This window comes from Bos grunniens, chromosome 11, assembly GCF_055505025.1.
Source record: "Bos grunniens cultivar Pamir isolate PY7600 chromosome 11, Bosgru_T2T1.0, whole genome shotgun sequence".
NCBI classification, from domain to species: Eukaryota; Metazoa; Chordata; class Mammalia; order Artiodactyla; family Bovidae; genus Bos; species Bos grunniens.
Window position 1 is genome coordinate 33,886,656 of NC_141175.1, and position 25,572 is coordinate 33,912,227.

Genomic DNA, 25,572 nt, shown 5'->3' on the forward strand with positions numbered 1-25,572 from the left:
CATGAGCCCTTCAGCGGATTCTGAATCCTGCTAGTTTGAGAACTAGTGCTCTTAAGAACTTCCTAGACACTAGAGATTCCATCTGACCACAGACTCTTTTATTTGGTCTCCTCTCTTCCACATGTGGAGCTTTTGGTCACTTTGTGGTCCTTCTCAAGGATGCACATGCATCCCCTTCCCTTCCCCCTCTAAACTGGAAACTGCTTCAAGGTGCTAAGAGGCTTTTCAAAGAGAGTTCTTGACCTGGCTGTCTCATTACTCCAACACAGGTTCGTTTACTCCTCCCTATGCATGAAGTACTAGAAACATGAAGGTAAGGTATGGTCTCTGTCTCTTAGAGCCTTACAGTGATGATACTCAGAGAAGGCCTTTCCTAACCCTTAGCTCTCAGAAGGCCGCTGTAGACACTGAAGAACGAAGCACAGCGAGGAGGAGATAAACACTTCTGAGTTCCTCTCTCTTCAGTCTTGTGCTTCTAAGTTACTCTTTTAATGGGTCTCTTCGCTTCCTTTTTCTGTGCCTCATGATGGGTAACTGTGGTCATGACACCTCTGCTCTTTGCTCAAATACACAAATCTAAAAGCTGTTGCAATAGTTCCATTTAAATTGGATCCATCCGTGCAGACTGTCTTTACTAAATATGTGTGTAGGAAGTCTTGGGAATAGATAAGTGATTCTCAGTCTGCAGATCTGGGAGCAATGGTGAGAATGATTTCAGTAAAGACAAGGAATTATAAAAGGGAGAGGAACAGTAAGAATCTGGAGAGAGTCATTTTATTCCTGCAAGGGAGAGACATGCACTGGAAATTATATGAGCACCAACAATCTCTTGAGGAAACTCCAGTTCAGCACCGGAAGATATTCTTCGTTATCAAAGCCCCAGCTGCTAGATGCCTGGCCAAACCTAGAACCACAAGCACCCAGGCAAAGAGGGGCCTGAGTGTTAGCTGAGTTCACCTGAAGAAGTTAGCATCTTCCAGCTTTTGCATCTGGTATGCATGGCTCCAGTTAGAAGGGGTTAGAGTTTTACAGTTGGGTAACGTCCTTCCTGCCTAGTCAGGCTTCCCTGTGAGGCAGCACACTTTTCTCCCATTCATCCGGCAAGGCAAACAGCCACAGAAGAGTTATTAAACAATTCAAAATGTGTTTACTGCTGGCATTAAATGTTGAAATGGAAATTTGCAGGGGAGGGACAGAGCAATCCTGACAAGTTGGAATTGCATCTGAGATCAAAAGACCAGTATATAATGTCTTAGAACTGCTTCTAAGATACCTTATTCTTACTGCTTTCTCCAGGCTGGGTATTGAAGACAACATCACTGTGGCTCAACAAAATAGGGAAGTTCAGAAAGCAAAGTTTCATGTTTGCACATTTGTGACTCTGCTCTATAAAATTTATCTAACGACATAAGATCGTGATAATTTGCAGTAGATGTATGCCAGGTTAGGATGGGCTGAGTAGACAGGGCAGTGTTTCTAGGACTCAGAGAGCCCCCATGTGCATTGGGATTGGCAGAGACTTTGGTTAAGTGTTACTTAGGATGCTGTTTAATCCAAATTCACCAAAGTTAATCAGATAAAGGCTCTGTCAACATAATAAACAGGTCAGATATAAAGTCTTAGAACCTTCTTGATATCAATTAGTTGGGGTCCATAAAGATTGACTGATGACAAGTCAGGCATAGGAGCCAAGTTGATTTAAAGGGGAGTAACAATGCCTTAATTATAAAGTACAAATCTAGGATTGCTCCAGTTACCTGAAAATATGGGAGACCCATCCATGTGGGGGATATCTGGCTCAGTGGCCAGAGGAATGCCACAGCCATTGTAGTTACTGCCATCTATATTTTAAAAATTCATATTCCAAATCTCATTTGCAAATGAGGTTAAAATTTTAAACTACAGAATTCATTTGGTAAATGTATTTCAAAAGCAATATTGGAAAAATGGAAAAAGGGGCAGAAAAATATTGGGAACATGATTTAGAAACAAACACCAACATCCAACTATTTCTGGATCAAATAGGAAGTTTGAGGTAGAGGTTCTCCATATAGACTCATTCATCGAGGGAAAAAACGTAAAGAAAAGATACATTCTGAAACATGGGTACTTGAGTGTCAGTCTATATTACGTCATTTGGAAAAAAACAACAATAAGGAGGTGCCTGATACTCCCTGGAGACAGGGACTGAGTCTTAGTCACCATTATATACCACGTAGCTGAACAGGACTCTTAGGAACTCAATACGTTTCTGCTAAATAAATGGTTTTTACCCTGCCTTATCCCCCCTCCCCCAAATTTACGATTTTTGCTGAATGAATTAACAAACAATGGTGACACTTCACATGTACGCTTCTTCAAATTATCAATTTTCAGATAAACAGACACAGTATATAGTATTTCCCTGGAACAATAAAATTAAAGAATTCCATGTGAAATAGAAACTTACTGTGTGGTATATTTTAATTCATGAGTATCCCAGATCATATGGCTCAACTGTCCATCTGACTAACTACCTACAGCTGTTTTATGAGGGCACTAAATGAGGGCGGACTGAACATCAATGAAAGCAAGACAGTCCTTTGAAATTAAAATTAGAATTCTGAAGGGTACTTTTACTATTTGTTGGTAAATGTGGTTTTCATAGTAGGAAAACATCTTTGAGATTTTAATAGAAGTCAATGATTCCTATGCATAACCTTTTAGGAGTGCATATAATACACAAATTAAGATTATGCTATAACCCTTTTAGGAAGCTGGACACACAAGGTCTGAGATTTTCAACTGTGAATTTTAATCGACGGATTAAAAAAGATGACATTCCTGGTTTATGTTTTCAAATCCTTTCTCCCTTTTTGAATGACCACAGCCCGTCAGATGGATAATGATAAGACATTTAAGAACCTGGGAGGGGATCCTACAAAACAGAGCAGTGAGGTCCTGCTTATTTTACTGAAATTGTAATTAAAAGACAACAGCTGGAAATACAAAGAAACAGAGGGTTTGGGAACAGAGTTGCGGGTATCAGCTCCCTCTGCTTAGGGGTACATAGCAAGGTCAGGGTAATGTACACGGGACCAGGGCCAGGAACTCTGAGGAACACGAAGGCCCATCAGCTGATGGGAAAGCTTTCTGTGATACTTAGGGGAAATGCATTCTGACTTCCCTTCAGTTTGCATAAACATTTTTGCCTTTTACAAAAATCACCCTGGGGTACCTTCCCATTTATGTTCTGGGTAATATCTGAGAACATTTTTCTGAAAGGGAGGTAAATCCCCCATAACCTCCTGTCCTTTGGGTGGACTAACCCCACAACGGTAGAGCTTTCACAGCCCTGTGTAGCTCCAGATATTGCACCGGCCCAATGTGTTTAAGTTCGCCCCTGCTCTCTTGAGTGGGTGACTGGGTTGCTTAGTTGGGTACTTGACAGCTATTTGATGGATCTGGGCCAGGTTGTAGGCATAAGGTTTTCTTTGAACAAGACCCATTTAGACAATTTCTCAGGAGAAATCCTGCTAACAGGGTTAATGTAGAAACATGTCTCCAAATACCCTAATACCCAGGACCAAAGCTAGAAAAAACTTAGCTCAAGACTAAAAGAAATGATTCTCAAGCAAGCCAAAAGTCAGTTCAAAACACAAACACTCCATTTACCCAAGCTGCTAATACCACGAGCTTTATTATTAAAGGACAGGCTGATGATGAAGTTGAAGAAAAGTCTTTCAGCTGACCTGTTCCTGGATTTCCCCTCCAAGTCCAGACCCTTGTCACTCCAGGCCTGAATGATTTCACTTTATGACCCCATGGCCTGTAGCCTACCAGGGTCCTCTGTCCATGGGATTTTCCAGGCAATAGTCCTAGAGTGGATTGCCATTTCCTTCTCCAGGGGACGGGATCTTCCCAACCCAGGGATTGAACCTGGGTCTCCCACATTGTAGACAGATGCTTTGCCGTCTGAGCCACCAGGGAAGCCAATGATTTCACTAGCCTCCTATTATCCTTTAGTTTCTCCTCTTACTGACCTGCTGTGTACATTTTCCTAAAGTATTGTTTTCAAAGCCTTTAATGACTTCACCTTATCACAGGATTAAATCCACCCCGTTAGCCTGGCTTCTGAGGTACTACACACTGGGATTTCCATTCTGGCTTCTAACTGTGACATACCATGAAATACAATGGTTTCAGAGTATAGACAGAAACACAGTAGGAATTTACAGCATAAACAAATGTATCCTGGTATTGCTGCTACAGGGCTGGTAAATATTTCCACTCAGTGCCAGGCAAGCTGTCCAGGTGAGGACATTTAAATGCCAAGCATGCCTTTGCTCTAGGGTATGGGTGCTGTAATATCTTTTTCAATAAAAAGTAGTGAGGACTGAAATTATTCTATATTTTGTCAAGCCCCAATATACCAAACCTAGAGCTATCTGCTATTTTATTGCTCCTAATAGAGCAAAATTATCAATTAGAGTTGGTTTGATTAGGTTGGTTTGACTCCCATGGACGGAGGAGCCTGGTAGGCTGCAGTCCATGGGGTCGCTAAAGGGTTGGACACGACTGAGCGATTTTACTTTCACTTTTCACTTTCATGCATTGGAGAAGGAAATGGCAACCCACTCTAGTGTCCTTGCCTGGAGACTCCCCGGGACGGCGGAGCCTGGTGGGCTGCCGTCATGGGGTCACATAGAGTTGGACATAACTGAAATGACTTACCAGTAGCAGCAGCAAGCATGTAGAAGGCAATGGCACCCCACTCCAGGACTCTTGCCTGGAAAATCCCATGGTTGGAGGAGCCTGGTGGGCTGCAGTCCAAGGGGTCACGAAGAGTCAGACACGACTGAGTGACTTCCCTTTCACTTTTCACTTTCATGCATTGGGGAAGGAAATGGCAACCCACGCCAGTGTTCTTGCCTGGAGAATCCCAGGGACGGGGGAGCCTGGTGGGCTGCGGTCTCTGGGGTCACACAGAGTTGGACATAACTGAAATGACTTACCAGTAGCAGCAGCCTCTATAATAGCCTCTTAATAAGCTATTTTAATAGCTTATTAAAATAGCACACAATATTTGGTAAGTAAGCAAGTACACTATTTGAAGCTTTGTCTTAAAAGAAACTTTATATAATTGAGAAATACTCATTTATATATAGCTAATATCTTATTTATAAACATTCTTATTTATTCATAAAAGCACATCACTCTGGTTCTGGTTACTAATTTTTTGTAATTGGGCTTTAAATAGTTAACCCTTTAGCCTCATCCTGTTCTGACATCACAGGGAAGGCAGAAGCTGAGCTGGGGGTGAAGATGGACAAGAAGAACTGAGGTGGGAGGAGGAGCCCAGCCGCTGGTCTTACCTTCAGTAGCTTCATCAGCCCTTCCAGCTGGACCATCAGCTCCCTCCTGCTCTCCTGCAATGCTGACATCCTCTGCTCCAGTTCATCTTTCCTCTGCCTGTCAGAAAGGAAACGTTCATGAGAAATGAAGAGATGAAGCTCTGATACTGCACATATAAAATGGTGATATATCTGTTTTGCCCACTTTACTGCTATGAGAATAGCATGTAAAACTGCCTTCGAAAGTATACATTGCTGTAGAGCAAAAGAGTATTGTTAATATTATTAAAGTCATTTTTAAAATTCTTCAGGAAGTCAAATACTTTATACAAATTAGTTCAAATTTAAATTAACAGTGGAGAAAAATGTGTGAAAACTGCTCAGATAAGATGGGATTCAGTTGTCAGTGCTCCCAGAACCACCCATCAGGCTCAGAAAGTGTGACAGAGTTGAGGATGACTCTGTCTCAGAGAACTTGGTTTCCCTGAGGACAGATTTCATGCCATCAAGTCTAGGTCAACCTGTCCAAACCCAAACTTAAGACTTTCCTTCTTAAATGGTTCTCTTTCTCAATTTCCCCATCTCTCCTACTTTTTCTTCTAAGCTTTTATGGCTAAAAAACTTGATACTCTTTGATACTTTCCCGTTCATTTCCTAGATTTCATCAGGTACCCAATTCAGATGATTCCTGAATATCACGTGTCTATCTTTCTATTCTTGCTTCTTGGACTTTATCCAAGTATGCTTCATCTCACACATGCAATGCTCTCCTAGCTTGACTAATCCTGATTTCATCTATGATGACTGGGAAAAAGCACTGGAATATAAATCAAGAGATTGAGGCCCACCATTTTACTCACTATGCAACCTTAGACAAGTCACTTAACCTGTCTGAGTCTCAGTTTTCTCTTCTCTAAAATGGAACTAATAACAAATTACTAACAGTAAAATTTTAAAAAGCTTTTTTGATGTGGATCATTTTTAAAGTTTTTATTGAATTTGTTACAATATTGCTGCTGTTTTATGTTTTAATTTTTGGGTGGTAAGGCTTGCGGGATCTGATCTCCCCAACCAGGGATTGCACCCACACTCCCTGCATTAGAAGCTGAAGTCTTAATCACTGGACTACCAGGAAGTCCCTACAGCAGCACTATCTTGAAGATTAAGTAAGATGATGGACATGAAAGCATTCTGTGGCCTTTACAATGCTACTCAAAGGAAAGCTATACTCCTTTCATCATCTCATGTAATAATCTGAACAGTAGAATTTCTAGCATCACTGACTGCCCTGCATAGCCATTGGCCACTAGTCTGAACTGAGATGTACTGTAAGTGTAACTTACACACTGGATTTAAAAACTTAGTGTGAATTAAAGTAAAATATCACAATAATTTTTAATGTTGATTAAATATTGAAAAGATCATATTTTAGATTAGGCAGGTTAAATAAAAGAAGTTTTAATGGCACCTATTTCCTTTTAGTTTTTCAACATGGTTGTTAGAAAAAGTTTAGTACACAGATGGCTCACACTATACTTCTATCAGAGAGAATACTGCTACAAACTCTACCTACATTTTATCCTCACTTCCTTACTGCCCTTTCTCTTCTGTGACTGGACGTCCAGCCATGGTTCACTTTTTCCTAAGCAGATGGCATCACTTTACAACTCAGTACTCCCCTGCTCTCTTCCAAATACTATTTATTCCTTAGTGTCCATCCTAAACGTCACTCTTTTCAGGAAACTATTCCTGATTACTTCAGTGGATATCGGATCCTGCTTATTTAATCACTATAGCAACCGGTGCTCCTCTGGGGCACTTAATTTATTTTACCTTGTACTGCTGTCATTCATACCATGATGCAAAATCTTTGAGGTCAGGGGATGAGCCTTACTCATCTTTGCATAAACTGAATGATTAAGAGAATATCATGCATCCAGTGTGGACTCAATTAACATCGTGAACTTAATGAAATCATTATTTGAAGCTCTCGAAGGATTTCCAATGACCTATCACTTAAGGCTCTCAGAATCTGGTCTCAATTATCCAACTAATTTTATCTCCCATTACTGGCACTCTAAAGATTAATTCACTGGATGGCTGAAAACAAATTCTTAGCTTCAAGATTCTTTCCTCTCTCTGAAATGTGTTATATTATTGGGGAATCTTGCTGAAGCCCAACTCTGTATCTAATCTTAAATGTTTTGTCCCACACTTCATTCAAACCATACCTACCTTTCATGGTTCAGCCCAAATTCCACCACCTTTGGGGGACAAATTGCTTCCAAATTTCTTCTAATATCCACACTACTTATCATTAACATTGTACAGTATTACTTAGTTGATTAGAAATTATTTTATGTTTTGTTTCCAAAACAAGATTATAAATTTTTAAGATAGAATCATTGTCTTCTTGTATTCATACTCCCTAAATTTCCAGCACAGGTATAAACTCAATAAAGAGTTGACTCATTCAATTTTCTAGAAAGTCTTTCTTCCCTGAACCCCCAAGACTGGATGCAGTATTCTTTCTCTGTGCTATGCAGCATCAAATAATTACAATAAAAAATGGCAAAAATGAATGAACTACAGCTATTAATTCTTGCAACTACATGGAAGGATCCTAAAGAACAATATTAAGTGGGAAAAATGTCCCAGAAGACTGTATGTTAATTTCATTTCAATAAAGCTCAAAAAACAGAAAGCAAAACTAGACACTCTATTGTGAGAACATACAGACATATCTGAAAATACTGTTTAAAAAGCAAGGGAATGATAAAGCAAATTCTGGATAGAGGTTAGCTCTGGCGGGGAAGGCAGAAGGAAGTGAGACAAGATGGGGGCACTTACACAGATGACATGGCTTTAGCAATATGTGAATTCTCAAGTAGGGTGTGGGTTTCTGGGTGTTCATTTTAGCGTTATGTTTCATATCTTACTCATTTGTCTCATATATTATTATAATAACAAATATACCACTAAAAATAATAAAGGGGGAAAAGACAATTTTGGCAGTCAGGATTCATAACCACTAACCCTAAGGATAAAATTCTCTATCTTGTTTTATTATACTAACTGGGTATTGGCAGTTCCTGTATTCATATACATAGATCAAAACCAGAAGGATGTCAGAACCTACAAATGAATCTTGACCTTTATGCGTCGTGTGATAAACAAAAGTTTGTAATATTAATCTAGATGAATTTACCAACTTCTTTCATGGCTAGTAATTCTGAGAAATTAGTTTCTATTCCAAAATTCTAAAGAAACTCTTCTACGTTTTCTTCTAGAAGTTTTAACATTTTTGTCTCCACGTTTCATCCATCTGCCGGTGTTTTTTGTATATAAGTGTGAGAAAGAAAGCCAATATGTGTGTCCTTATGCATGAGCAATTGCTCTAGCACACTTTATTAAACTGTCCCTTTTTTTCAGTGATACAGAAGCTGCTTCTGAGATTAAATACTTTCTGATTTCTCAGAATTTAGACCTTCCTTGGACTTAGATTGAATTCCTGCTTCTTACTGCCTGATGTCACATCGCTGGATTCTGCCCTTTGTCTATTCTTCTAGGTCTACGATTTTTTCAGATCTCTCTAGCATAAAGAAGCCCTTTCAGCACTCCCAGTCCCAGCAACAGTGAAACTAAAGTATGACAGTTTTTTGCTTTTCTAGATACAAGATAGTCACCTGTGTCTGAGCTGAGGTGGAGAAAGAAAGCAGCTAGCTGTATCTTATCGGAGCTGTGCTCCGAGTCAGCAGCTTCTGTTTTCCCGTCCTTCCTGATACGACACCAACTGTGTTGATTTCCCAAATGTGCGACAGCGGACCCAGAGCCACCAAGATCTCAGCCCGACTAAATTCAGAAACTCAAATGAATTTCTTTTTTGGAGAATGGGAATCTCTGTATCTCTAAAGATTTTCTTCTTCACAGCTTAAATTCTTGATGACTTATCTATTAATGACATAAATCTAAACAGAAGGATAATTAGAAAAAAACAATCATCTCTATTCTTTAAGAGACAAAATCATGGCTGGGAAGCTAAATGATCTAAATCAAAGGAAGAACTAAGGAAAGACTTTCAACTCTGTAGAAATCCAGGTGATGGCACATTAGAAATCGACCGTGGGATGCCAAAGGTTACAACCTATGCAAGAAAGAATCCACTGTTTGGGAATCCACAGGTCTGGTGAGAATCAAGTCATTCATTTAGTTTCCATAATGGCTTCACTTACGGAAGAAGGTGCACACATCTTTCTAGGACTGATAGGAAATAAGACCCTATGAATGTTGATCCCCAGGAGAAGGGCAACCCACTCCAGTACTCTTGCCTAGAGAATTCCATGGACAGACCATGGGGTCGCAAACAGCCAGACACGATGGAGCGACTAATACACACACACAACGCTGCTTGATCGTGCTCATGTCATACTCTTCTGGAAGATGCCTTCATTTCCCTGAAAACAGCACCAAGTGTGAGCTGAAGCTGCTCTCTACCCCCATCCTGATCCCACATCCTTGGTCTCTCGCTCCTTGAAAGAGTTTATGTTGAAGTGGAAGGTACCCTTTTCTCTGTTGCTGGGAAAGATTGAAGGCAGGAGGAGAAGAGGACGACAGAGGATGAGATGGTTGGATGGCGTCACCGACTTGATGGACATGACTCTGAGCAAGCTCCGGGAATTGGTGATGGACAGGGAAGCCTGGCATGCTGCAGTCCATGGGGTCGCAAAGAGTTGGACACAACTGAGTGACTGAACTGAACTGAACTGAACTGGAAGGTACCACAGCCACAGTGTAAGGGATTCCCACTTGGTTTCACATCTCAGGGGATTTCCCGCCACGGACTCCTGATCTATGAAGTGCTAGAGAACATACTCGAAGGACGGGGAGAGCATTATTCCTTGCCAAGGGTCTCTAAAGTCAGACTAATTTCAAGATAAGAAGATGGAGTGCAGCACACTGGGCTTCTTAAAACAATCACAGAAGTATAAACACTGCTCTTCTTGGGGTGGAGCTGGAGGCTGGTGTTTACCTAGTTCTGGAATGAAGGCAGGAGATCGCAGAATGATTAATAAAGGAACTCAAACATCTGAAGCAGTAACAGAATGAGTGGAATGCTTCAGCTATTCGTTTTAACATGACTAGATGTAAGGATGAACGGATCCTATCCCACTAGTTTGGTTTCCTGAGACATGAACTCCTATCAGAGCAGGTTGTGACGGGGATGGCGGTGCAGGATGCTCACTTACCTCAGGAGCCGCAGCTCGGCCAGCAGTGTGGGGTTCTGCTGGGCTTTCTCCGGGGTGGGCTGGGATGCCTGCTCGTGCTCCAGACGGAGGCGCTGAATCTCCTGCAGGATCTCTCTAGATAGACAGGGTGGGTGAAAGAGATGGCTACGTGATGCTTCACAGCGGTCTCTGTCTCTCTCTTTCCTGTTACAAGTTTTTATTCCACTAGTGCTGCCTCTATCTTGTTCTGAGTGCTTCTGAACAACCAAGACGTGAAATGGACGTCATCTTAAAATACCCACACTTGATAGTTCCTCAATGAAACAACCCTTTGTGGTAGAAAAAGTCATATAAATCTTCTCCTCAAAAACTCGAAAAATCTCCACAGAAGAAAAATGACAACTAGAATACTCAGTTCCTCTCTGGGGGAAACTTGTAGCCTCTTAACGCAGGTCTAGTGCATATTTCCCTCAAGTCTTCCTCCGTCTCGCTTCCTCTCCTGACCCCCAACCCCTACCCCGAGAGCTGATGGTGGCCCCTTCCTCCACGATGCCTGTTCTGTTCTGTCCAACCTCCCCATCCTGGTTCCTGTCTTTTCAGTGCGTGATGTTGTGTTGTTTGGGCTCCAAGCCTGTAAATGGCTTTTCTGTGAGAGACCAAACAGTCGCATGCAGCATCACGGGCCAGGACGAGATGGCGAGACAGAGCAGAGGCTCCCGGAGTAGAGCGGAGAAAGGAATGGTGAGAGGGGAACACTGGGTGGGGAAAAGAATTTCCCCGAGGGCATGTGAGCAGGGTTGTGGACGGCCAGAATGAACTGCATGCAGAGTTCAAGCACAAATTAGTGTCCAGGGCAAGACTTGGGCTGGCCTATCTTAACCGAGGTGGAATCTTCCTTTGTGGTCAAAACCCATCTAGACTGCAAGGAAAACAAGAATCAGATACTTACATGATAATCTTGGGCTTATAGACTGGCTTGACCTCTCTCTGCATTCTTACCTGTTTTTATTTTCCAGTTCTGCAATAAGCTGTCTTTGTTGTTTGTTGGCATCAAAGTTAAAGCTCAAGTCAGTGGGAGGACGGGTCTAGAGTGAGGAAGAAAGGTTTTTGGTTTTTGATTCAAACATATCCAGAGCCCCAGATGGACTGATTTTTTTTTTTTAAACAGATTTTTGAGGTATAATCCACATACCATAAAATCCACCCATTTTAAGTGTACAACTCAATGAGTCTTAGTATATTTAAAGGTATGCAAACCAAGCACCACAGTCCAATCTTAGAACATTTTTCATCACCACGGAAAGTTCCCTCATGCCAGTTTGTAGTAAACTACGACTCCCACCTCCAACAGCAGGCAAACACTGATCTGCTTTCTGTCTACAGTTTTGCCTTTTCTATATACATATACATGGAATGATACAACATGTACTCTTTGGTTTCTGGCTTCCACTTAGTATGTTTCTGAGGTTCATCCACGTTGCTCTATGAATCAGGGTTCCTTCCTTTTTTTTTTTTTTTTTTTTAACTGCTGAATAGTATTCCACTGTTTTCAGCTTTTGGTTATTACAAATGAAGCTGCTCTGAACTCTCACGTACAAATCTTTGTGTTGATGTGTGTTTTCATCCCCTTTGATTAAATACCTAAGAGTGGAACTCCTAAGTTACATGGTAACTCTGTATTTAACATATTGACAAAGTGTCAAACTGTTTCCCAAAGTGGCTGAACCATTTTACAATCCCAGCAACAGTGAAGGAGGGTTCCAACTTCGTCATATCCTTGCCAATACCTGTCATTGTCTTTTTGGTTTTAACCATACGAGTGAACATGAAGTATCTAAACTGTGGGTTTTTTAAAAATGAGGATATAATTTACATGCTTTAAAACTTACCCTTTTAAAGTCTACATTTCAGTGGTTTGAAACTATATTCATAAGACTGTGAGCCCATCACCAGCATCTACTTTCAGGACATTTTTACCACCCCCAAAACAAACCCACAGTCACTTCCCACATCCCTCTCCACTATCTCGTGACAACTGCTAATCTACTTTCTGTATCTATGGGTTTGCCTATTCTAGACAGTTCATACAAATGGATTCATGCAATATGTGATCTTTTAAGTATAGCTTCTTTCACTTAGCAAATGATTTCAGGGTTCATCCATGTTGTAGCATGTATCAGTATTTTATTCCTTTTTATGGTTGAATAATATTCCACCATATGGATAGCTAGTATTTTGTCCATCCATTCAACAACTGATGGGCATTTGGGGTTGTTTCCATTTCAGTGGGCTATTTTGAATAATGCTGTTATGAGCATTTGTGGACAAGTTTCTGTATAGAGACATGCTTTCATTTTGGTGGGTATATAAGAGTGAAACTACAGGGTTATATAGTAACTGTCTTTTGAGGAACTGCCAAGGCTGTTTCCTACATGGCTGCACTTTTAACAATACACAAATAATTTATATTCTCACTAGCAATATATGAGAGATCCATTTTTCTACTTTCTTGCCAACAGTTGTTACTGTCCATTTTTTTTGACCATAGTCATCCTAGAGAGTATAAAATCTATCTCCTTGTGATTTCGGGCTTCCTACGTGGTTCAGTGGTAAAGAATCCACCTGCCAATGCAGGAGACACAGGTTTGATCCCTGGGTTGGAATATCCCCTGGAGAAGGAAATGGCAACCCACACCAGTATTCTTGCCTGGAAAATTCCATGGACAGAGGAGCCTGGCAGGCTATAGTCCATAGGATCACAAACAGTTGGATACAACTTAGCTACTGAGCACACACACACATTGTGAATTCAATTTTTATTTTCCTAATGAGTAATATGTTCAGCATACTTTCACGAGCTTACTGGCCATCTAAATATCTTTGGAGAAATCATTACGGTTGATTTTCAAATCCACTGACATTTTTGACTCTGATTAACTCCTTTAAGAATATGGAAGTCAATCAATCCAAAATATGAAAATGGGATGACTAGGTGACATTTCCCTTTTATTGATTAGCCACAGTGGAAGCTCTAATGAAGGCTCTGGTATGGTTACACTTCACTTCATGTATACACATGATATATGATGAAGCAGAAACCTTGTTTCCTATCTAGGGATTAAAGATGCAATCAGTAATTCTTTTCATGTGAAACTTCCTAAATAAACACAGGTAAAACCACATAGCAAATCTGAATAGGAGGCTTTTTTTAAAAATCAAATTACCAGATACTTCTCTTTTTTAAAAAGGAAAAAAGTGATCTTTCTTCCTACAGGAAGAGTGGACCAGTGGCCAACTGAGCAAGTTCTCTCTATTGTCTATGCATAGTCTTGTGAGAGCCTGAGCTGAACCTCAGAAAAATGGCAAGCCTGAGACTAAACCTGCTATGAATAATAGATTTACAAATCCTGAAGACTGGAGTTAAGATGAATGGTTCCTTATCAGAGTGGGACCAAGGAAAATTATGGATGAGGAAATGAACTCTGAAAGGAACCGGTTTCATATAATGACAAGCCATCAAAACCCCCAAAGTATTTCACTGGACATTTCTAAAGAATCTTTTTAGTTTTGAGTGTCTGACTGCAATGCTGAAGCATCTGTCAGAGAGGAAGTTAATGCACAAATCAAGAATGATTATCAACAGTGATTCCTAATGAGAACATACCATACAGCACAGGGAGCTCTACTTAATGCAGTGTGGTGACCTGAATGGGAATGAAGTCCACAAGGGAGGGGATATGTATATGTGTGGCTGATTCACTTTGCTGTACAGTAGAAACTAACACAACATTGTAAAGCAACTATATATATGCCAACAAAAATTAACTTAAAAAAATAGTGATTCCTAACCAGTCAATATTCTTTGGCACCAAGAAGCACTGTTACTCAAACATAAAGAAGTAGGGGTGGGGGCTTCCCTGGTGGTGAAATGGTCAAGAGTCCGCCTTAACTGCTGGGGACACTGGTTCGATCCCTGGTCTGGGAAGATCTGACATGCCATGGGGCAACTAAGCCTGTGTGCCACAACTACTGAAGCCTGAGTGCCTAGAGCCTGTGCTGCAAAACAAGAGAAGCCACTGCAACGCAAAGCCCGTGCACCACAATGCAGAGTAGCCTCTGATCTCTGCAACTAGAGAGAGCCTATGCACAGCAACGAAAACTCAGAATGGCCAAAAATAACTAAATAAATAAAAATTTATAAAACACACACAAAAAAGTAGAGGTGGAAGAAGATTCAAACCCTTAGTTGTCCCACCTGGAGCAACTTGCACCCTAGCTCCTTCACCTGGATGTAACAATGGGGAGAGTCCCCAGTGGAGAGAGTTGAATGATGGCTTATTTCATTCAGACAAATATCAAACCTAGTCAAGGTACATTAAATCACAGAGAAACGTAGGGATTTTATTTATTGACCATCTTAGACACCACAGTATTCCTTAAAAAAACAAAACGAAGCCAGGTATCCCTTCCTAAAATGCCTCCAGAGAAAATGACGGAAAATTAGTTTTAAAAAACATGGAATACTTTAGCCAGAAGAGACCTACAGATGGTTTCTTTGAAAAATTAAATATTTCATTCATTTATTCAACAAATATTTCCTGAGCACTTACTATGTGTTAGATACTGTTCCAGAAACTAGGGATGCATTAGTGAATAAGGCAGTGGTCCCCAACTTTTTCGGGCGGAAGGAACCATTACATGGAAGACAATTTTTCCATGGAATGGGGAGGTGGGGGGGATGGTTTCAGGATGATTCAAGTGCATTATATTTATTGTGCACTTTAATGCCACTGCTGATCTGACAGGAGGTACTGGTCCATGGCTCGTAGGTTGGGGATGCCTGAATACAGCTTCTACCCTCATGTAGCTTACATTACACTGGGAAAGAAAGGTAAGAAATATATATACGTAGGACATTAGTAGCGATAAATTTGATGAAGAAATACAGGGTGATGAAACAGAATAAACTAAAATAGAAGACTTTTTAAATTAGGTAGTTTTAAAAGACTCAGTGAACCGAGGAAGCCAGCCAGCTGAAGGTGTGGGGGTTGGTGGCTCGGGCTTGCTGGGCAGAGAGAAGGGTGAAGGCCCACAGTGCTCCAGATGGGTGTGTTCAGTCAGTACCGATGGAGGGGAGTTAGCCGTGAAGCAAGGGTGGGAGATAAACTGGGAGAGCCAGATCACAAAGGGCCTTTTCATCAGGGGGTGGAGTTTCCATCCCATTCCACATGTGGCATGAAGCCACTGCAGGATTTTGAACAGGGAAACACTGAAGTAATTCCAAATAACATAGGTACATACTCTGCTCTTAAGGAGGTGGAATCTAACTCCCTGTTCCTTAAGTGTGGCCTGTCCACAGTGACTTCCTTCCAAAGAGGACAGTGTGGAAAGGGGAAAAAAGAGGAACTTTATGTCAGAGAAACCTGACAAACGCTTCCTCAGCCAAGTGATCAAGGTTAACATCAACAGAGATAAGTGACGCAGATACTATACAAGTAAGATGTGAAGTGAGGAAACTGGCACTTACGTCTTCGTCCCCAAAACCCACAATCCCAGTCTAATCATGAGAAAAATAGACAAGTCGCAGTTAAAGGGCATTCCTCAAAACTGTCCAGGTCATCAAAAACAAGGAAAGTCAGTAATAAGCTATAATGGAAAATAATCCTATATATCACATATAAGTATAGTTGAATCACTTTGCTCTATACCTGAAACTAATACAATATGGCAAATCAACTATGTTCCAATAAAACAAACAAAAAACAATAAGAAAAGTCAGAGAAAGCGTCAGATCAGAGGAGCCTAAGGAGAGATGACAGCTAAATGAAATGTGGTACCTTGGATGGAGCCCCAGAAAAGAAAAAAGACATTAGGCAAAAACTAACAAAATCTGAATAAAGCACATTGTTGTTGTTTGGTTGCTAACTCAAGTTTGATTCTTTTGCGACCTCAGTGTCTGGAGCCTGCCAAGCTCCTCTGTCCATGGGATTTCCCAGGTAAGAATACTGAAGTGGGTTGCCATTTCCTTCTCCAGGAAATCTTCCCGGCCCAGGGAGAGAACCCAGGTCTCCTGCACTGCAGGCGGCATGGACTTTAGTTAATAATCATATACTAACATGTTGCAGCAAACGTGCTGTACTAAAGTAAGATGTTACTAATATGGGAAAAGAAACATGGGTTATATGGAAACTCTTTGAACTAGCTTCAGAAATTTTCTATAAATCTGAAACTGTTCTGTAATGAAGTTTATTACAAACAAACAAACCCTACTTTGGCTACCAACTGGAAGATTTACTTTGTGCAATGTTAGGAATCCTAGGGTCAGTTACTTACTCGCCATGTAAACTTTGAGCTACTTTATTTTCCTATATACTTTTATTCTCTTGTCTGTAAAATTAGAATATTTATGGGAAAAGATCCCTTCCTGTTACCCTAGTATTCTCTTAGACTTCCCTGGTGGCTCAGACCATAAAGAATCAGCCTGCAATGCGGGAGACCTGGGTTTGATCCCTGGGTCGGGAAGATCCTCTGGAGAAGGGAATGGCTACTCACTCCAGTATTCTCTCAGGTTTAGGTAATCTTACAGAGCTCCATCATCTTTAATGAGATGGAGACACAGTTGAAAAATACAGGATAAGGAACAAAACCTCACTGAGCAAAACTGGGCAAACTGGAAAAGACCCTGATGCTGGGAAAGACTGGAGGCAAAAGGAGAAGAGGGTGGGAGAGGATGAGATGGTTGGATGGCATCACCAACTCAAAGAGTTTGAGCGAACTCCTGGAGATAGAGAAGGATAGGGAAGGATGGCGTGCTGCAGCCCATGGGGTTGCAAAGAGTCAAACATGACTGAGCAACTGAACAACAAAAACCATTAAACCAAGGAAAGCCAACATAGTCAGCAAACTGTCGTCTGCTGGGATGCACTTCTGGAGCCTCCTAAAAAGAGACTGGAAGTTTCCTGTCTGGATGAACTTGGCAGAATGAGTTTTACAGAGATATGCCTGATATCAGTTAGACTTCACTGCATCCCAGGGCAGCCCTCCCATCACCTCAGCCTTGCCTAGACTAACTGGAGGGCTATGGATTATTAGTATTTCCCTCTCTCAAAAATCCAGTAATGTTTTTTAGGGCAGTGGTTCCTAAGGTAACTGTAAATCAAAAGACTGAAAGTTTTCTTTTTGCTTTTTAAATGAAAATCAATAGACCCTGCTAAACCCATTGATTCTGCATTCAGTGATCTGAGGCCAGGCCAAGAATCTCTGTATTTTTTAAGTGCTGCACACAAGATTATAACATGTAGCTAGGTTTGACAATGATGATTTTGTAGGGGTTTAAAGCCATCACATGTGTGCCAAACACACATGAAAATACCATTATCTTTGATTCTAAGAAGCCATAGGATATATCTGGAATAGTGTATGGGTGGAGCAGCTGACATGATGATGAGGCTGTGAAGTCTGGGACTGGGCTCTGTGGAAAAAAAGTCTCAAAAATGTGTAAATGTTAGATAGCATGACAATGGATAATGGTTTCCTTTTCCTTTCACTTTTCTTCCAAGTTGTCCATAGTGAGTTTTTAATTTTCTCATAAAGAAACTTTACAAATAAACAAAAAACCATCTGACTACATCAAATGCTAGTGATGTTTGTGATGAAATTTTAAGATTTGCCAGACATTGTATTTCTGCTTTAAAAAGGAGTTTAGGCGCTTCAGGAAAACAAATTTGCTCTCTTGGTTCATCTAAGCAATCTACAAATTCTCGGTTTGGGATCAGTCTCTGTTTGGAAGAGGTTTCGGTGGCCATGTCTGCCACCTGGGGAGATGTGAGGGTCTGATGTTGGAGCACTTCATAGGGTGTAATGCCGGCTGCTAAAGTGATTTAATGGTCTTTCTTTGTGAAGTGTTTTGAAAAAAAAAAAAAATCAATACAAAGCCTATCTGGCAGGCTATAAATACATTCTTTTGAGCACTACACCCACTTTATGCAAAGCACTTGTATCAGTGAGAGATTAGCAGATTAGAAGTCGTCTGTTTAATAGAAATCTAGTTAAGAAGACTCCACCCTGAGAGACCCAATATTTATAAGATAACTACACTTAGGAAAATAAACTGAAGATGAAAGGGGCCATATCAGAATTTAGTCTCAAGACCATTCTAACAAGGATCATTTTCACATGATTTAGAGAATCGGCATCAGAAACTATCAGGTGTAAACAGATTTATCTTGTTTGCAGTAAAGGAGTACTAGGATCTCCTTTTCAGGGTCAAATGGCTTTGGAGCTTTTATTTACAAAATTTAAAAAGTACTAAAGTCAGCAAGACTGTATAATAGTATTAAGTATACTTAATTTTAAAACTCCAACCACAACACTACTCCATCTCAAAAAAATTAATATTATTTGTAAATTTTAATTTCTAAAATAATAAATATTTGTGACTGACTGGTTTGACTAATCAAATAAAACTAGTCTTTTTCCAAGACTTTTACCCCCCATTCTGTTCCATTTCCCTAACCTTTAGAGTTGGAATGTTAGAGTCAGATTGTATGACTTATTAGATTCTCAAGGAAAAGATTTTGAAGTCTAAACAAACCCAAAGGAATAAATTACATTTTGAGAGAGAAATGAAGCAAAACTCTCTATTGGCAGCTTTCATAACTATTTCCCTAGGAAGGAGTAAACATAAAATAGTATACAATACACTGTGGAGTACTGTCCTGTAAGATCTTGGCCTGCCTGTCCAGTCTAATCTCACTCCAGAACTCCAGGACAATATTGGACCCAATGGTTTGTGATTCCTGTAACCTCTCTAAGAAATTTTAGATAGTCTTGCTGACTGTTAAAATGCCTTTTCTGCACCTATTGAAGTATTATAATTTTCTTCTTTAAATCGCTAATATGGTGAATGACACTGGCTGATTTTCATGTGTTAAATAAATTTGCATTCCTAGGATAAATCTCACTTGATCATGGAATATTATCCTTTCTATTTATTGCTGGATTCAATTTGCTAATATTTTCTTAAGGATTTTTGCATCTATGCATATGACAGAACTTGGCTTGTAATGGCCTTGTATTGTTTTAGATTCAAGTTATGGTGACCTGATAAAATGACTTGGAAAGTGTTCCTTCTTTTTCTATTTTCTGAAAGTTTGTGCCAGATTGTTATTATTTCTTCCTTAAACATATGATAGTATTCAACAGTTAAGACATTCGGGCTTGGAGTTTTTGAAGTCAACTATGAATTCAATTTAACAGATGCATGACTATTTAGATTTTCTATTTATTATGTCAATTATGTAAATTTGTATCTTTCAAGAAATTTGTCACCTAGTCATCAAGTTTATTCATAATATCAAAGATATTCATAATATTCTTGCCATCCTTATAATGTTTATAGGCTCTGTAGTGATGTCCTTTCTTTCACTCCTAATATTGGTAATTTGCATTTTCTTTCTTCCCTTTTTATATATTTTTTAAACTGAAGTATTGTTGATTTATAATATTGTGTTAGTCTCAAGTATATAGTATAATGATTCAGGGTTTTGCAGGTTATATTCCATTAAGGTTATTACAAGATAATAGGTATAATTCTTTGCGTTATATGGTAAATCTTTGTTGCTTATTTATTTTATGTATAGTAGTTTGCTAATTCCATATCCAAAACTTGTCCCTCCTACCCTTTGGTAACCGCAAGTTTGTTTTCTATGTCTGTGAGTCTGTCCCCATTTTGTTTTTTAACTATCTATTTATTGGGCTGCACCAAGTCAGTGGTGGGCATGTGGGATCTTTAGCTGCGGCATGCTGGATCTTTAGCTGCAGCATAGAAGATCTAGTTCCCTGACTGGGAATCGAACCCAGGCCCTCTGCACTGGGAGCACGAAGTCTTAGCCATTGGATCACCAGGGAAGTCCCGAGTCTGATTCTGTTTTGCATATATACTTATTGTATTATTTTTTAGATTCCACATTTAAGTGATATTGTCTAGAATCTGCTTTTCTCTGACATTTCACTAAGCATAATATTCTCTAGGTCCGCCCATGTTGCTGCAAATGGCAATATTTCATTCTTTTGTATGGCTGAGTAATACTCCAGCTTGTGTGTGTGAACCACATCTTAATTCAATAATCTGTTGATGGGTACTCGGGTTGCTTTCATGCCTTGCCTATTGTAGATAGTGCTGCTATGAACACTGGGGTACATGTATCTTTTTGAATTAGTGTTTTCATTATTTTCCAGATATACACCCAGGAGTGGAATTGCTGGATCACATGGTAGTTCTATTTTTAGTTTTTAAGGAACCTCTATACTGTTTTTCACAGTCTTCACCAATTTACATTCCCACCAACAGTGTATAAAGGTTCTCTTTTTTCCACATCCTTTTCCCTTTCTGTTTGATCAGGATTTCTAGGGGCTTTATTAATTTTATCAATCTTTTTAAAGAACCAAATTTTGGTTCTTTGATTTTCTTTTACTGATTGATTTTTAAAAGTGGTTATTATAGATAAAATTAAAGACCACTGCAATCCCTTCCTTAAACCTGTTTCCCGCTTCCTGTCTCTGAGGTATCTACTCTCCAGAGTTTCATGGTTACCATTCCCCTTCCATCTATATATTAAAATAATGTAAATTTCTGCTACTCTCCTGTAATCCTCTATTTACTTACCATGTTTCCTGCCTCTGCAGCCAGCCGGGCAGCATAGCGGGCTATAAGCCGGTGCTCCTCGTCCAGTCGGCTAGGACTGTCCAGGACACTGCCAAGGAGATAAAAATTCAACAGGTATCTATTAAACAACCCCTACTCTTGCTTCTCTCTCAGAAAGAACAGATGGAAAAAGAATGGTAACAAAAGAAATGGGGACCTGAATCATAGATACTAATGGTCTTCTGAGACCAAAGGGATTTAGAGAAATGACAAGGCCATGCATAACATCTCTTTTGGGCAGTATATCCCTGTTGCTCCTACAGCTTCAGAGGGGACACTTCTGTTTGAATGCAAAGGCTGAAAAAAGGGCATCTATAAAGCCTAGGGAGCTATTTCCAATCGATTGTTTTAAGAAAACCTCATGACATTTAGATATAGGTCTTGAATTCAAAAAGACCAAGAGAAAACTAAAACATCACGAAAAACAGAGGGCTGGGGAAGTACTCTTAACATTGGCTGAGCAAAACTGAGGAACCTAAGCTAGGGCAGGCTCACAATATGATAAAGTGGGGGAAGATTCCATGGTATCAAACATTCCCCTCCAATGTTCTTTCTCTTCTTTTACCATGCTTGTTCTATAACTGTAGCCCCAACTTGAGTGAATTAATTTAGTCTGTTACTCTTAACAAGAGTTCCAGCATTCTAAAAATTTTAAACTCCATTAAGGTAGGCTACCCACGCCTGTATTCTTGGGACTTCCCTTGTGGCTCAGCTGGTAGAGAATCTGCCTGTAATGTAGGAAACCTGGGTTCGATCCCTGGGTTGGAAAGATCCCCTGGAGAAGGGAAAGGCTACCTATTCCAGTATTCTGGCCTGGAGAATTCCATGGACTGTATAGTCCACAGGGTCGAAAAGAGTCGGACACGACTGAGAGACTTTCACTCTCATTTTCCACCACTACCTTAGTGCCACTGCTGCTGCTGCTGCTGCTGCTAAGTCGCTTCAGTCATGTCCGACTCTGTGCGACCCCATAGACAGCAGCCCACCAGGCTCTGCCATCCCTGGGATTCTCCAGGCAAGAACACTGGAGTGGGTTGCCATTTCCTTCTCCATTGCGTTAAAGTGAAAAGTGAAAGTGAAGTCGCTCAGTCGCGACCGACTCGTGGTGACCCCATGGACTGTAGCCCACCAGGCTCCGCCATCCATGGGATTTTCTAGGCAAGAGTACTGGAGTGGCTTGCCATTGCCTTCTCCACTACCTTGGATAAACGGATTCTTGAGCAGGAGGCTAGTTCTGTGTATATGTTCTGCTCATATAGAACCTTCTGCTGATTATGGTTGACATCTTTAATTTAGGGTGTGATGTCAACTGCTACTTATCCATATAAGGCACTTCTAGATTAACCAGCACTGTGGCTATATAATTCTACTTTGTTTCAGTTCTGACAGAAGCTTTAAGACAACAATAATGATGATGGCTATCTGACGAGAGATGACTGTCATGGCTTGTTTCTACTTTGGCTCCAGGTTCCTGGAGTTCCAAACCCCTGATTGCAATTTAACAGTATGACAAAATATGAAATATGAAAAAAATTTAAAGACCTTTTTATAATTACTGAAGAGAATCTGGGAAGGATGGAGGTAAATCAATAGAGATCTGGACTTTTCATATACAAAGTCAACTATATTTTTCTTAGATTTTTTTTTTTTTTTACCATCCTGTATTTCTATCTCTGTGACTAACTCTCTAAGCTTCACTTGGTCTTTCCTCTAGGATGAATTTTTTTTTTTAAGGTGCTGCCACTGTCAATGTCATGGTCTTCTGCCAAAGACACTTCTCAACACTATATAATTTTAGGTGTGCAAGTGTCAGTCTCTAGCATATATTAATATAATCATTTCTCAAAAGATGATCTTGCAATAACAACATGCTACCAATGGTTGCCTTTAATACTTTAGGGTTAGGGCTCCAAGGTCAGGGCTGAATTATAGTACTTATGCCTATGTTTGTCTGAAACAAGAGGACTCTCTTTATCTTTTAAATAACAACAAAATAAACATTTACCCAAACAAGTAGATACTGTTATGGAGGGAACAGCAGCCTAAGAAGTGGGACTTACAGAGGCTGTCCTCTGAGGTCCTCCTTCTCCATCACATTCCCTCTCCTAGGAGAGTTGATTTGACCTGTCATTCCTACCTGAGTGTGGAAGACATGGTCGCTTTAACTGGCCATGCTTTCCAGCCAGAAACTAGAACTTTCTGTTGATGATAGGTTTTAAGGTCAATGAAAACTACAAAGGAAATTAAAAAGGTTCCTTATTCTTCTACTTCAGCTGATTTTAAATCTCAATATTCAGAATTATCAATAGTTAGCCTGGAAATTTCTGTACAAAGCTCAGTTTCTTCGACTATGAATCAAGAAGAGATGCAGTACTCACCCAACCCTCATGTTCTTCCAGGGCTCCTGGCCATCAATTCTCACTCAGGGAGCCTCATCTCTAAGCCATGAGACTTGAGGGTCTCAGCTAAACCTAGCATACATCTCCCTGGGCTGAAATATCAGGTAGCAGTGTCTGTCAAATATTCTGCTGCTGTATTCACCATGGAAACTTTTAATCACTTGGACAACTGCCCTTACTGATACTAAATAAGTTGTCCTGCCAGGGTGAGACAAGTCTCTTCCCAGAGATCAAGGGACTGGGACAGAGTGCTCAGAAATCATCTCTCTATGATACAATGCACAACTTGTAGGCCTTCCCCTCCACAGAATAAGCTTATTAATTATAGCTGGGAGATAGGAGAACCCTATAATCTAATGCTTTAGAGACAGGTAAATGCTTGAAAGTAATAAACACCATTTGGTCATACTGGGAAAACTACGCAAAGTGCTGTAAAGTATAATACTTAAAACAGTCCTTTTCAATTATACATATTTTAAAATTGACTATTAATTTATTTTTCTGCTATCACAGGGAATAAGCGCTTCCTGTGGAGCCAAGGCATGTTAAGGGCAAAGCTATGATCAAAATTTAAGTCTCTAGCCTCTCCCATGTGTTTAAGTTTATAAATTAGTTTTCTCTCTCAGAGTAAGAATCTCAGGCTATTTGGCACAGAGACTCTTCTCTGCTGCTATATAAAGGGGAGGGATGGCTTTAGATCATTTAAACTTTACCTGGCATTCTCCTTGCAGAATGGTGGCAGGGGTGGGCATGGAATGGATAGGTGACTTTGGGTCTACCTGAATGCAATGGCATTTTGTCTGCTAGTAACTCTTTTAAAGGGTTAACTTTGCTAGAGTCAGTGGTTATCAGATGTTTTTCCACCATAACCCTCTGAGGGATCAGACATATTCCCATATCAACAGTAGTTTCTAGTTAATTATAATACCTATAATTATTATAATATGAGGAGGTATATATGGTTTGGTAAAAGTCTCTCAGGTGACAATGACTCAATACCACTGTTGAAAATCACTGGTTTAAATCATCAACAATGATAAGATTTTGGGGGAATGGATGATGATGCAACACATAAAGATGTAACAAGGTGATGGTGTCAAAGCCTCCAACGTTAGACAAGGTGTGCTGATCAACCCTAGACTTTGAACATGGATTGAAAGATTCCATTATTTAGGCAAGAATAAACAGGAAGAGGTTGTATCAAATACCTCTGTGAATACACGGCTTTGGGACTGCACATCTCTGAGGTTTACACCCTTTTAAGTGTAGTCTGAAGGAAGGAAGGAAGGGCACTTCACTTTAAGGAAGAATTTCTGACTCTGTGTTTAGGTAAGTGCCCAGGCTTGGCAAGGCTCCTTCTCTTTTAGAAGCTAATGCTTTAGCAATTATTTAAACCCTGCCAAACATAGCTGGTAGCTTCTCAAGAAAAACCCCACATGCAGAGTATTTTCCAGCTGGCAGCCCCGGGTAACAGAGCTCTCCCTCCCTCCGATCAGCCCCTGGCCACCCGCCTGCTGCTGCTCTCCCACTGACCGTGCACAGTGCTGCAGACGGGCCACATAGGAGGCTATCAGCGCATGCTCGTCAGCCAAGTGACTGGGTATATCCTGGCTATACTGTAACCTAGGAACAACGGAGGCAAAGACAGCAAGCGTGACACAAACACAAACAGAGCGAGAAAAGAACATGGATTAAAATGGGCAAACGTCAAAGAAAAATAGAACAAAAAAAATCATGATAAGGAAAACAATGAAAAACCACAAGGCATAACGGAATATGGTATTAGACCATAGGGAATACATCTCATTAATCCCTTCAACAAAAGCAACCCCTTTGAAAACCGCTTTGGTAGGCGGGCTGCTACTACAGCCCGTGAGAAGGAGAAACCAGTGTGGGGGCCACCGAGGAGC

General features: G+C 40.3%; 1 protein-coding gene across 21 annotated transcripts in view; it reads right to left on the reverse strand.

Annotated features, from left to right (window-relative positions):
• DTNB (dystrobrevin beta) overlaps positions 1 to 25,572 on the reverse strand; it is a 241,875-nt gene that overhangs the window by 34,586 nt on the left and 181,717 nt on the right. For 16 of the 21 annotated variants that reach the window (XM_086325905.1, XM_086325901.1, XM_086325899.1 and 13 more), the window contains 5 exons: positions 25,196 to 25,285; positions 21,225 to 21,312; positions 11,558 to 11,643; positions 10,580 to 10,693; positions 5,355 to 5,451 (listed from right to left, as the gene is read on the reverse strand). In XM_086325905.1, coding sequence (XP_086182031.1) covers positions 5,355 to 5,451; positions 10,580 to 10,693; positions 11,558 to 11,643; positions 21,225 to 21,312; positions 25,196 to 25,285 — 475 coding nt within the window. The remainder of the gene's footprint in view (positions 1 to 5,354; positions 5,452 to 10,579; positions 10,694 to 11,557; positions 11,644 to 21,224; positions 21,313 to 25,195; positions 25,286 to 25,572) is intronic. The other 5 variants (XM_086325903.1, XM_086325906.1, XM_086325902.1 and 2 more) reach the window with 1 other exon arrangement.